This window comes from Grus americana, chromosome 2 (assembly GCF_028858705.1).
Source record: "Grus americana isolate bGruAme1 chromosome 2, bGruAme1.mat, whole genome shotgun sequence".
NCBI classification, from domain to species: Eukaryota; Metazoa; Chordata; class Aves; order Gruiformes; family Gruidae; genus Grus; species Grus americana.
This window is the reverse complement of record NC_072853.1, coordinates 116,020,690-116,034,270: the sequence shown is the minus strand read 5'-3', so window position 1 is coordinate 116,034,270 and position 13,581 is coordinate 116,020,690. Positions and strand designations below refer to the sequence as shown.

Sequence of the window (13,581 nt, the reverse complement as noted above, 5' to 3'; positions counted from 1 at the left end):
ACTGTGATGACATCTACATAAGCGAGAGGGTTAGATTAACTCTATAAATATTGCACAGGCAAAGGAGACCTGTAAAGTTTCCCAAAGCATAACAGAATAAACTTAGCAAAAGGAATATTAAGAGTAAGTTTCACAAAATATTTCCTGACAGAAAGAGCTTTTCACTTGTGAGCTAGCTACTTAAACTACATAGATACAAGCCTCAGTGGGGCCCACGTGTCTATTTCTAAGGGGAAAAGATCATACTTGGATAATATACTTTATTTTTTGTACTGTGTAGCAACACCCTTAATTTGAAGAGAAGTGAGCAATTTGAGTTGGGCAAGAGCGGTATTTTATCTTTGTGTTTTATAAAACGTTACATGCAATGTTCATTTAATCTTGTTTTTAAATGTCCCTTGTGTTTGGTAGAATATGGCCTTGCTAGTCTAAAGGGCTTTACAGGGCACTGATAACATCTAGGTAAGTAGATTTTTATTTTATCAGACTAATGTTAATTGGCTGCCTCACAAGCAGGGGGGTTTTATGTTGGGTTTTGGGGTTTTTTTTTTTGGTAAATGCTCTAATATGCTCTAAATGCCAGCAAATCATATAACTAGAACTATATAAATTATAAATGGAATCAAATAAGTAAGAGCTTTTGAAATATGATATTCTATTCAGCCAGTCTCAGTATTTTCCTTCAAAAACAATACTGCTCTTTAAATGGAGAGTTTTTCATACGGGGTTGGTCAAGACTAACACGTAGGGTTGGAGCGGGAATCCCAGTCGTGAGCTCTGGCGCTGACTCTCCTAAAGGACGTTTTCATGTCACCGTCCCCTTTGCTCCGCTTCCGCCATCCGTGCGCTGCAGCAGTGGTTTTGTGCACATCTGCTTGCTCCCAGCAACACGTGGCAGGGAGGCACCTCTCCAGAGGAGTTTTCATCCGTTCTACCATGAACAGCAGTGCTATGCAATCCTTCTATAAAGCGAGTGCCATTTCAAAATGAGGTTTTAAATCCAGAGAGAGAGCTTTTCCAGAATCTCATTGATCTGATCGATCTCAGCGTCGTTTGCAGCCCAACCCCATGCAAGGGACAATTTACACCTACTTGGGTTTTGTCTTTTACTTAAGCAGTTGTATTGTTGCCTGCTGCTTAGTTGGTACGCTGCTTGCATATATCTTTTCAATATGGTGAAATATTTATGAAATGTCTCCGGCTATAACTTCCCAGGTTTTTTTTTTTGATCTTTATTTTATGATTTTTTTAATGACCCCTTTAATTATTGAATTAGGTGCCTCATGCAGTAAAAACATTGGGATTAGAATGCATAATTCTTCCACATACTGCATTTTCTGTGGTCATTTATGTATTCGCATAGTGAGTATAAAACGTTTAAGTGTTGAAGTTTGTTTTCTTAGACGCCATGCAAATGTTTTTTAACATGACTTGAGGTTAGTAACTAAACCACAATTTTTTAAAAAATATATTGTTTGACATTTTCAAAGCAAAATATTTGATTTTTTTTCCAACATAATATTTCAAAGCTACATGGAAACATAATTTTGAAAAGCGGTGAGGAGAAACAACTCTTGTCTCATGATTGAAGGATTTTGGGAGGATGAGTGTTTCATTTTGGAAAGAAAAAAACAGTACTATTTGCCACAGATTGACTCAGAACTGGCTTTAAGGTTTCTCTGTGTCATCACCACTGACAAAGTTTCATAAACCTCTTTGTTCTCTGCCTGCAAAATAGCTAAGAGGGCATTTCAAAAGCCCCACACGTGATACCCCTGCTAGGAATAGCTGGGTGCAAAAGTTGAATATTTTTGTATATTCCAGGAAATTGTTATGGTAAATATACCTCTCTAGATCCTTCTTTTGGATTTACAGCTGCGTCCTTTTTCCCTCTGAACATGGTCTTTGCTTGCCCATCAGCGCACGGCCAGCCCTTGCCGGGGCGGGTGGGCTTTGCCAGCATTATCTCTGCTCCTGGCTTGTTCCCCCCCTGCTCCCGCCCAGGGCTGCATCCAGCTGATGGCTCTGCTGCCCCTTGGCTGGGTGCAATGTCCACTCTTCTCCATCTTAATGAGGAGAGAAATATCTTTATGGTATAGGTATAGGAAATGGGACTGAGCTATAAAAAAGGCTTTTATAAAGATTTGAGGTGGTTTGGTGGAGGTTTTTTTTTCAACTTCAAAGTGGTTTGCAAAGATTAACCACCAAAATCTTTACTAAGCCCAGGCAGTAATTTAACAAGTGCTGCTTTTCCTGCACCATATATGAAGAAGAAAAGTCAGTGGGTCTGTCTCGCAGCTCGCCCTGCTCAGCTGGCAGTCGAGGCTTCAGGTGGTTTATGAGCCCTCCCTAGCCCGGCTGAACGTCGGCAGGAGCTGCAGAGCGCGCCGTGCCTCCAAAAGCCCGCTGAGAGAACCTTGATATCAATTCCCCTGGTCTGAAAAAAAAGTTGGTCTGCAAGCTGGGGAATATCAGGCTAAATTTCACACAAGTATTTGAAGTTTTCAGACCTTAACATCTGCCAAAGCTGCACCATTACCTGAGCTGTGATTGATTCATAGGCTTTTAAGGCCAGAAAGGACCATTAATCTGGTCCCCTGAATAGAGCAGGCTGTCAAAAGACATCATTACGCCAAAACAAGAATGATATTTGCGTCTTCGCAATTCTCGTAATCGTTCCCCTTCCTCCCCACCTGCTATTTCTGTTTATTCACTCAGTGCAACATACTTAATGTCCCACTTTAGGCTCTGTAGGAAAGAAATCATGTTCTTTAAATTGTACTGCTAAGCAGTCAGGATATATTTGTGTGCTGTAAAAATAACAAATAGAAGAAATTGTAAGAAACAATAGATATCCAAACATTGCTATAGTTTTGAAGTTCTCTTATCAAACTATTGTATGAATTCTCAGTACTGCACTCTTTATCCAAGACAATTTTTAGTGTGAATAAATAGACAATATAGCTCTTGCTGCTCCTAGAGTCAGTATAGTTGTACACGGGATAGCTTTTGTCCACAATAACCTTCTCAAAATGCTGGAAGATAATGAAAACCTCTATACTTTTTAAAATGTCATTTCATTCTTTGCTAACACAATACTTATAAAAACTGCTGAGGGCTAAGTGCAGCTTAATAAATCTCAAAACCACAGCTCCTTTGCCATTTGGAAAACTATAACAGAGTCCAAATGTTGCTCCAGCAGGAATGAATAATTCATGGCAAAAAAGGTTAACAATTTTGAAACTAGAAAACTATCCAATAATATCCATAGGAATAACAAGGTACAGGAATTCTCCTACCTCCTTGCAAGAACTTCATTGGGTAAACTATGGCATGATACCGGTCTATGCTTAGTGACACAAGGACGTAAGTCGAGGCGTACAGAAGGACCACCTGGGGCAGAAGGTATATGAGGCAGCAATTGAGACACATTTATTGCAGAAAATAATGTCAGTGAGAATACTGAACTAAGAATACTTCAAAACTTTTACTGAAAAAAAAAAAAAGAAAAAGAAAAAACCCCTTGTATTTTTCACCCGGATCCTTTTTCTTTATCTTGTCCACAGAATTTAAGATTTAATATGCTTTAGTTAAAAGTGTTTCAACTTTAAATGAACACTTTCAGCATTTAGCACTTCTGATACTAGAAAAATGTCTATACAGCATTTTTATTGGGGTTTATCGCTGTGGGGACACATACAGGGGAGTACAAGGTTTCTATACCTGAAAGTAGCGAACGACTCTGCAAACGATATCAGGAGCCATGAAATCTCCAGTGTAGCGCCAGATGATGTCAGTCATTATGTTTATGAGTCCCGTGAACGAATCTGCAAAGAAAATTAACTGAAGCAGCATTAAAAGAAACAAACACAGGACTGCAGGTGAGCCACAGAGGCAGGTACGACCCTCAGGATGCACCAGTTCCCCCAGTCTTGAGGGCAGCCACACCATCATGGTCAGCCCAGGATGCTAGAGGAGCTGAGAAAGCCTCAGAACACAAAGTTTTGTGTATTTATTTTCTCGTTCTATTAATTTAACACCAATCCATTCAGACAGACAAGGCAAGATTCCTCTGGGCGTTGGAGCAGGTTTCTCATGAGCAGGACTCGCTGCTGCCCTCTGGGCTGTGGTTCAGCCTGGCTGTCGTTGCAAACGGATCGGATGAGCTGCACCCTCAAAGTGCCTTTTTCTCTCCTTTGCTTACAAAGGGATGTGAGGTGACCAGCTGAGATGGCCACGTCAGCCCTAGGCTGGATGCAGGTCCTGGTCTATACCTGCATCTATACCAAAGATGCCTGAAATCAACTGAGATCAATTCCTCTTCAAATAACAACTTGCTTTTTTTGTGGGTAGAGCTGCATAAAAGAAGTCACGGGTGGGTGTTAATCCCACCTACACCTAAACGTTTCAGGCTTGTCGACGAGAGAAGCGGAGAGGACTGCCTGGTGGGTCTGATCCTGCAGCATGCCGGGCTCACTGCCGCCTGCTAAGGGCCCCCAGGTTTTCCATGAGCTGTGGATGAAATATAGCATTGGAGAAGCTGTATGTTGGTGTTTCAGTGCATCAGCTTGATCCCAGCTGTGCCAAATATTGAACTATTTAATGTCCTTTTTTCTTTGTCTTTTATTTCACTGTAAAAAGAAATATGTCTCCTGCAAAAGCACCTGGGGTGATATCCAAAAGCTACCGAAGTCACTGGAAATTTTGTCAGCTTTTTATTCGCAAACTTAATTATTTAACGACTAACCCTGCCCTGTCAGCTTAAAGTTAACCTACTTATGCCTGTACTTTTGCATTCACCAAAATAAATACATGTCAGGCCAGCTTTTTTTTTTTTTTTGGTGAGAACATCTAAGAAGATATTCCAGCCCTTGTTCTGCTTCTTATTGAACAAATGAGTGCTCACAGCAATGCAAGTTTTACAAAGGAATTGCAAAAGCTGGTACTGCTGTTGTACATATGGGCGATACTAAGTTTTGTCTTTAAAACCAAGATAATAAAAAAGTTCTCTCCTGTAGGGCAGGATAAATGTTTTAAGAGCTGTCCGTGGAAGAAAGTGTGCGTCAATCCAGTGTTCTGCCACTTCAAGTAGCACAGCATGTTGCTTTTCTTGCACAGATTACCACAAAAGGAGAGAGCAGGTTGGGAAAACATTTTGTGCGATTTGTCAGGAGAAAAACAAGTAATACAAAGAAATAGCTTCAATCCATATTTAAGAAATTTAGAGTGGTGAGGTAAAATGTTTCATTTCGATACCATCATTTTACACCACGAAAACCATCTCTATAGTTTACTATGATAAAGGCATCCTAATCCCCACCTCAGACCATTTTGGTTTGAAATGGAAACTTTGGAAACAACATATTTCAAGAATTTCAAAGCATAATTTTTTGAGCGACAAACAGTTTGAACCAGTATTTCCAAGCAAACAGGTACGGGTTTGGCAAAATTAGTTTCTTCTAAGCCCTTTGAAATTACAGAACTTCCAGATACTTCTAGCTGGAAACTGAGATCTCAGCTTAATTCTTTAGAAGCAGCATCGTGTTTTGCTTCACTGGAAAACTAGGATTATTTTTTCTGTATCAGTAATCCTTTATCTCCTCTTTTTCTTCAATCCTTTATCTCTTCTTTTTCTTCAAGGTTCAGTTCAAAATGAAATTAGAGCAGAAATATCATTGCTGGTGTGCATAACTACATTGCCTCCCTCCTTAGGACTTTACCGTTCAATTAATTCTGGTTTGCTCTTTCCTCTCCTGGTGTTTCCCAAACCCATTTTCTCTCTTCCCCTGCCTCCGGAGGGAGGCTGGATCACAGATGATCTCCAGAAGGCCATTCCAACCAGCACTGCTGTGGTCTCTGCTCTCACACCTGCCCAAGGCAGCAGAAAATCATGGTCTGAAACCTGATGTTAAATGTTGCTCATTGATTAGAGTGATGGGGCAAGGGATGATTGTTCCTCTGATGAGTATAGTGGCTTTAAGACTTTATTGAAAAGATTGTAGGTGCATATAATTAAGGTGGTCTTTGAAGAAACCACAGAGTTTAAGTGTTTCAAAAAGTGAAACACATCCTCCAGCAGTGGTTCAAACCCATCCCTTCCCCTTTCCTTACTCCTGAATTATTGATTCATATTCTCTCTCTCTCCAGTAATGAAATATTCATTGGTTCAAAGTAATACACATCAATAGAGCTTCACCTCAGGGTATCCTCCAGCTTTTGATGGTCTGAGCATCTGCCAAGCAGGTGGTAAATGGGGGTTCAGCTTCTCTCCGGAGGAGGAGGGTGCAGGGGCTGCCCTCCTACCCATCTCAGTGCTCTCTAGAGAAAAGGGAGGGAGAGGGAAGGCACCTCAGCTGTCCCCTCATTTACCTCTTCTCACCACCATTTTGCCATCCCTTTCCAACGCATTAGGAGAGTGCTTTGGAGGTGCATCCTGCAGGTGAGGTGAGAGATGGGCCAGTGTCCCGGTGGTCTCCAGGACACCAGGTGCAGAGCTGCCTGTATTGTGAAAGCAATTCAGGCAGGCCCAGAAGCACACTTTCAGCACATGCCCACATCAGGTTTTTAGTTTGCACTGGGGGTGTGGTTTTTTAACCCATGGATGGCCCCCATTTCACTGGCTCATGTGATGGAGAAGCTGCAGGGGAATGAGCCTTCACTTCAGCTGATGCTTGACCCAAAGGTGCTCTCCAGGGGTGGCCCTCATGCACCCCACACGGCTGCCAGCCAGTGCTCAGGCTGAGGGACCATGGGGGGGTTTACTCGGCTGAAGCAGACCATTCCCCCCAAACACACACTGTGGATATCAGCTCCGTCTTCGTCATGCTACAGGTCTGTTCCTGCTGCAGGGCATCACCTACCAATATAGCTATAGCCTTAAGTACTTCAGGAGCTTTAAAGATAGCTTGAAAGCCTTTGAGTAAAGTTTTTCAGGTGACTGCGGAGGCTTTTAAGCAAGGTTTAAACTTCACAGCTTCTTTGTGCTGGCAGCCTCAGCTCCTCTCCCCCAGAGGTACATTTTAAGACCTCTTTGTGCTGAGTTTCTGAATTGCTGTGAAGGGCTCAGCATGCGCTCCTCTGAGCGTGTGCCCCTAAGCACAACACACGTGTGTGTGCCAAAGCAGATGCAGCCAGCTGTGCACGCACACCAAATTAGCCAGATTTCTCAATACCTTTTAATTATGGAAACAATCTCCCACACAATGTCCTCCTGCCCTCTGCAGGTTTCAGAAATCTCTCTTGTCTTTTCGATCCTGCCAGGTACCAGACCAACTTTTTTCACTCCTTTTCTTTTCTACTGCCTGCTCCAGAGGATGTTTCTTATCCCATCTCTTCAAAGGACCAGACTCTCTCAGTCTGACCCAACTGCACACCTTTAGAGGACGTGTCATGCAGATACAGGTTACTTAGCATAGGGCCACCAAGCAAATAATGTGCCTCATGAAGGTGATCAGACGGCATGCAGGAAAAATGCAGCAACCCTACAAATTACAATCGAGAATTTTTGCTACTGCTCCCTGCTCTATACACTCTAATCTGTTGTTTCTGTGCATCATTTTCTGCTACACATCTATTATTCACTCTCTAGTCAGCAAACTGGTTACCCCTGCGCTAAGCATACATGCAAGCTCCACCGATTAGCAGCACTTCTCGCTCTGAATGTCCCATCTGGCCATTTCTTGATTTGTGTCCTCCAGTGGCACAAGTACCTGGTGCAAACCTTTATTAGTGATTTAGACAATGAATGTGCTGCTCATTATTCTGTTATCTTACTGCCACAATAATTAGACTACACGTTTTTCACACCTTCACAACATTGCTCTAGCCTATGAGCCCCCTTTCATGTGAAACCCAAATGTGCCAGTGCTATAAATCTGATACACAGATCATGAATTACCAGCAGAGCTTTAGTCACTGGTAGATGAATCCTCCTCACCCACATATCATCTCAGATATGCCACGATCACAGTGCCTTGAAATCCTCATTTGTCATGTAATTTGTATTGCTGTGATAGAGGTTAGTGTTTAGAAGTCAGCTGATTTCAGCGATGTGATCTCAGCAGATCACACGGTCCCTGGTTGCTTTTGGCAAGCCTACACCTCGATGTGTGTCACTGGATTGCATCATTGACATCTTATGTGGTAAATGTCAGGTATAGGAAACGAACGTAGCCAATACATCACTCTCAACCTCGGTGTCCTCATTACTGCTGGTATCCTCACTACTCCTTACTAAGCTGGTGACTTGCATATTAGATACTTGTGTTCTTTCACTGATGAATGTTCCTGGGCCAAATGGCCAAATGGCACCAAGCTTGTTCCTGAAAACAGTGCTAATCAACCTTTACTCATAACTGTTTATTGCCACTGCTTTCTTAGTACTGGTTTTTTTGTTTGTTTTTTTTTTTTTTTTTTTTTTTTTTACCAAGAAGTGGTGTGTGTACTGTAGTTCTGTGTCTGCATTGCTAGGCAACTGTGTGGTTATAGGCTCATTTAATTCCTCAGAAAAATAGGCAGAAAATCAATTAATGACATATATTCTCTTTTGATAGAAAATAAAAATACCAGCAAGTGATAGTTTGTGACTTTTAACATAAGCCAAATGTATATTCATAAAATGATGCAGAAAAAACAATTTCTTGTTGAAGAGAAGACATGGCACTAGTGCGATGGGGATGGTAGCAGCTTGCTCTTGAGGGGAGGTGGAGTTTCTGTAAACTAACTTAACAGAAAAATTCCATGAGACTTCAATAATAAGGAAAAGTAGAGAGAGGTAGGGAGGAATGATGACTTTGCCTGGGGTGCAGAGGGAGGGAAAACAGCCTGTAGGGATTTTCACAACTTGGAGCTGCATGAACTGGGCAAGTCTGCAATCCTTCAGCTGCCTCCTCCCTGTTGCCACCATGGCCGCAGCCAGTCCGCAAAGGCAGAGCTAGTATCTGCCCTTTACAACCCTGGCAGCATTTCAAAATGCAGAATTTTTAAACAGCATTTATCAAAAACACCAAGAAAACGACTGAGAAGGAGAAGGAGCCTGTTGTTCCTAGAGGAGACCGAAACATGCTGAATATAGTGCTACAGCATCTGTGGCTGGGAAATACAGCAGGTACTGAAACAACCTGTGAAAATCCTGGGCCCTAAAGACCAATTTTACCCAAGTCTCCTTCATGCTCAACAAAATCCCTTTGGATATTTTATGGGCATGACTGAGTGCAGGCATTGCCTCTGTGCGTTGGAGCACAGGAGCCGCTCGGTTCAGGAGGTGATTGCAGCAACTTGGGTGGTGCTGCCTTGTGTGACCGAGGAGCACAAAAATGTGAAAAAGTCAACACTGCCCTTGGAGGGACAAACCTGAATGCAGGCTTGCTTTTGCTGTGAGTGAGACAAATTTTTGTGGCAAAAAGCCCTCCACAGAGATAGAAGTTCATTATAGAAAACAAATGGAGGTAATTAGCAATCTAGCATGGGAATAGAGACAGGTTACAACCATCTCAGTTAATCTGTTCACAGAAATTCATTGACTTGATGGCATTGCCAAAGGGATGTACCTTGTGCAGACTTCAGGATATTTCTTTCATTACAACTAAGGAGGTTAAGACAGAAATCTGTGCTAGCAAGTCTGCAAGAAAATATCTCTACATTTGATTATTAGTACTGACACCGCTCTTCCCTTAAGACACTTACCCTAAAGATGCTGAAAGTCTTTTCTGTCAGAAGTGGAAAGCAGATTGCTGGTAAACTGCGGTAGGTTAAAAAGCTCCACATATCATCCCAGCTGCAGTTTGATCATTTTTTCCCCTGATGAGAACAGTCCTGTTAAGTTGGATGTGGTGAGCCATGACTTTTTGGTGAAGCTGTGCTTCTTACTGAAATTTCATCCCTCTTTTCATGTTGCTTACAGAGTGATTCCGTTTTAATGAGGGATGTTTTGTTCTGCTTTGTTGACGACAACAAGCTGCACAAGGCACCACAGCAGCAGCAACATTTGTAAGGCAAGACGGGGTGCGAGTTCTTCATCAGGGCTGAGCATTTCACATGACCCTTTTTTTTTTTTTTTGGACCTCACCATTCCCATCACCCACCACTCCCCAAAGAGTACACCCTCTGGAACCATCAGAAGCAGCAGTTTACTGAGACCTGCATGCAACAGAGCGATAGACTCTTAAAAACAAAAGTCACATCACTGCCCTAATACAGCAATAAGGTCCTGTCCACGATTTTTGAAGTGATGAGGCAGCCATCGTTGCTCTGCCATTGCTTGATGTGCTGCCAGCTAGTAAGTGTCAGTGCTGTGAACTTGCCTTGCAAGTTAGTCAAACCCCTAGCTGATTTTGTTACAGAAATGAGGGTGCCAGCAATTTAAAGTGTACTTAGGGCTCCTGAAGTGGCAGGTTGGCTCAGGGACAGGCACAAGGGAGAGAGAGCAGGAGAAGCTGCCCTGCCTCCCGCAGACACCCCTGCAGCTCATTTCGTTACGTACTTACCCCCATTCTTCCCTTTGTGCTTTCCACGGAAAACACCACACATGGCCTTGCAAGTATTTGCTGCACTAGAAATAATTTTGTGATTATGTTAGCTAGAAAATGTACCCAGCCCTCTGCTCTCATTCAGCAGCTGAAGGTGAAATAGGTTATGTACCAGCTCTGGGCACCTGTAGGACAAGGTACTTGCAAGGTACCTAGAAGATGCCTTTTAAAATGATTGCGTTTTAGCTCTTAAAACACTGAGCCCCCAGAAGCCTGGCGCAGTGCCTCTCCGTGCAGCCGCGGTGCAGCGAGGGGCTGCACGTGGGGCACGGGTGGGTGCTGAGGGCCCAGGGGTGAGAGCTGCCCTCATGCTTTCACCCTTCAGTAGCCCATTCATCCTCTTCGCAAGCCCTCCGGGTGTGTTCGTCCGAGTTTGTGGTTGTTTGCAGCCCCTCGCTCCAGCGTTACAGTGCATCTGGACACGATGTTGGAGATGAGGCCAATGGGAGGGATGGCTGGCACCCCCAAGGGCTGCTGTGAACCCTCCCACCCTGAATTTAATTCTTTTAGAAGTGTTGATGTGGAGCAGGTGTCGTTGTGCTTAGGCGGTGCAAGGATCCCAGCTCTCTGCCAGAGAATCCCTGGCAAACGGCGGGGAGAAGCGTGAGCCAAAATTCGGGGTGTGCTAAGCTTTCGTGGGGAATCAGCAAGCACACCCACATGCACGCTGCCCTGCTGCGGTGCCTGCGCTGGAGCACGCGTGAGGCAGTAGGTTTGCCACATGTACCAACGGTGCGTGCTATGCCACTCTTGTGTGTTTTCTCCTTCAGGCCTGGCAGCCTGGAGCAGAACACAAAATGTAACGGATGAAACAAAACCCACTTGAAAATTTTCAAGAGGAAACCTCTTCAGTTCCCCTGCTAAAGCTGTACGGATTTTTTTCAGTGGCAGAAGTGATGCTTTTTTTTCTCTTTCTGGCTCATAGGAAGTAACAGGGAATTTTGTTGCACTGGGTGAGCATTTTATTTATTTATTGCATTTCTTACATTTCTGCTCTGAGGTCACCCTCCTCCTGAGATGAGGCAGGCCCTGTTAGGCTAGATGTTTGTAAAGGGTGGATGCAGTGAGGCTCCAGACTCACTCTAGAGCTCATCCAGGTTAAAAGATGAAGGGCTGAGAAAAGTATGTACTACACAGTGTTAACCTCTTAAGAAGTGCTTACAAGAAAGCTGGAGAGCAGGTCCCTACGAATTAAAATTCAACATGCCCTGCCACTGTGAAAGGCATTAAGGTTTTCTTACTTTGTCTTTATTAATAAATCTCTTCCTACGATTCATTCCCACCCCACCCTTCCTGGAGGGGCACAGTGGGCTCGACTGAGCCAGCAGTGCTGCAGGAGGGAGCACAGCAGCCGCCAAAACAGGGCAGGACAACTGGAACAGCAGAGGGAAGGCAAATGCAGAGGAGGGCGAGCAAGGAGGAGGACTTGTCTTATAATACCAGGCCGTCCATATCAGTGGTGGTTTCCATCATTCAGAAAAAAACTGGTCTCTCCTGCAAAGGTGAAGAACTGATTGGAGAACTGTTTTCTTGTAAAGCCAGGATGTATCATGAACCAGTCAGGAAAGTAAAGGCAAATTATTTCCATTCAAATGCCCCCTTCTTCAGACCTCTGCCAATACCATGGTTTGGGATTGGCAGTTCCCCTTAGGGGGGATGTGCCAGGGCAGATGAAGTTGGTGATAATTCTGAATGTTAGGACAAAGTTCCCATTTCCCATCTTCTGTTACTTACACGTAGATGAGACCATGGTCTACTAGATCAAACATTATTTTGTTGCATGTGGTTGCTCAGTGGGAGGTTCTGTGTAAGGAGAGAAAATTTTTTTGAACAGACTGTATAGAATCAGCTGAATAGAGTTTCACACGGGGATTTGAAGAGTAGACAAAGAGTTTCAGCAGCTGTTTACGCAACAGGTAACAGCAAATCTGTGAAAGCCATAGTCAAAGTTCCTGTTTTATTGAGTCCTGTGGCTGTAGGTTTTGAAATAGGAATCAAGCTTCTCTGGGTATACCAACATATGAGTTATGCATGCCTGAATATTTAAGTCAAAGTTAAGCAAGAACAAGTGTTCGATCACTATTAGGTAACTGTTAGGAAAGTATATTTCAAATGCAGCTCATTAATTTAACTCCCCTTCTCTCCTTTGGGCAAAGCAGAACAGGTAGAATGAATAAAAGCAGTGGGGGGAAAGAACCTGCATAGGGGAGGTTGGCCTCAGTTAGTGTAAATGCAGAAGATAAGCTCCTATGGATCGGCTTGTCTTACCTACACACTGGAAAACAAGGACATGCCTCCTCAAAGGACATAGAAATCTCTCCATTTGTAGTTCATTGCCTCTTAATTTATTTCAAGTGGTGCCTGTACTTCTAGCATTTTCCAGAAGAAATATACCTTTAAGACACCAAGTACCAAACAAGTCCATTTAAATTCTGTCCTTCCCCAACATCTTGTACATAGTTTCTTTCGTTATTTCCTCTGAATCCTTTACTGATCCTTTCTAACTACTCTTTACCTCAAGTATTTTAAGGACTGTATGTTCATATCTTGGTCACAACAGCAGCTGCGTGATTATTTTCACCTAAAAAATGTGGACTACCCTGCGAATAATTTCTGTTGGTGTAGTTCAGACATCGTGGTCATTATAGTCACCTGCACTTCTTACAGTCCTGTCTTGGTAGACTCATATATTGTTGATGTAGATACTTTAGTTTAAGTAGGAATAGCAAGAATAAAGCCTGCTTTCCTCCCTCACGGCAAACTGTAAATCAGATTCCCATGATGCCCAAGCAGTGCTATTGCATGCTGCAGCTCAATTTTTGTCCAACCTTAGACTTGCAATTACAGAACAGTAGAACAATGTTCATTCCCATTTTTGTACCTGCTTTGTCTACCCTGGTGTTTGCTGATAGCATGAACAAAAGCATACTGGTAAGACTCATTGGAGAATTGCTTTGTAAAATCATCATGTGGAAAAGGTTGCACATGCAAATGTATACTGAGCTGCTTTCCATTAAATATATTGCAATGACAGAACAGGCTGAAGATTTCATTA

General features: G+C 43.1%; 1 protein-coding gene across 1 annotated transcript in view; it reads right to left on the bottom strand.

The window, feature by feature from the left end:
- The window catches only part of NPSR1 (neuropeptide S receptor 1), a 60,159-nt gene that overhangs the window by 15,544 nt on the left and 31,034 nt on the right, over positions 1–13,581 (bottom strand). The window contains exons 3-4 of the mRNA XM_054815048.1: positions 3,724–3,827; positions 3,300–3,393 (exon numbers count right to left, since the gene is read on the bottom strand). Coding sequence (XP_054671023.1) covers positions 3,300–3,393; positions 3,724–3,827 — 198 coding nt within the window. The remainder of the gene's footprint in view (positions 1–3,299; positions 3,394–3,723; positions 3,828–13,581) is intronic.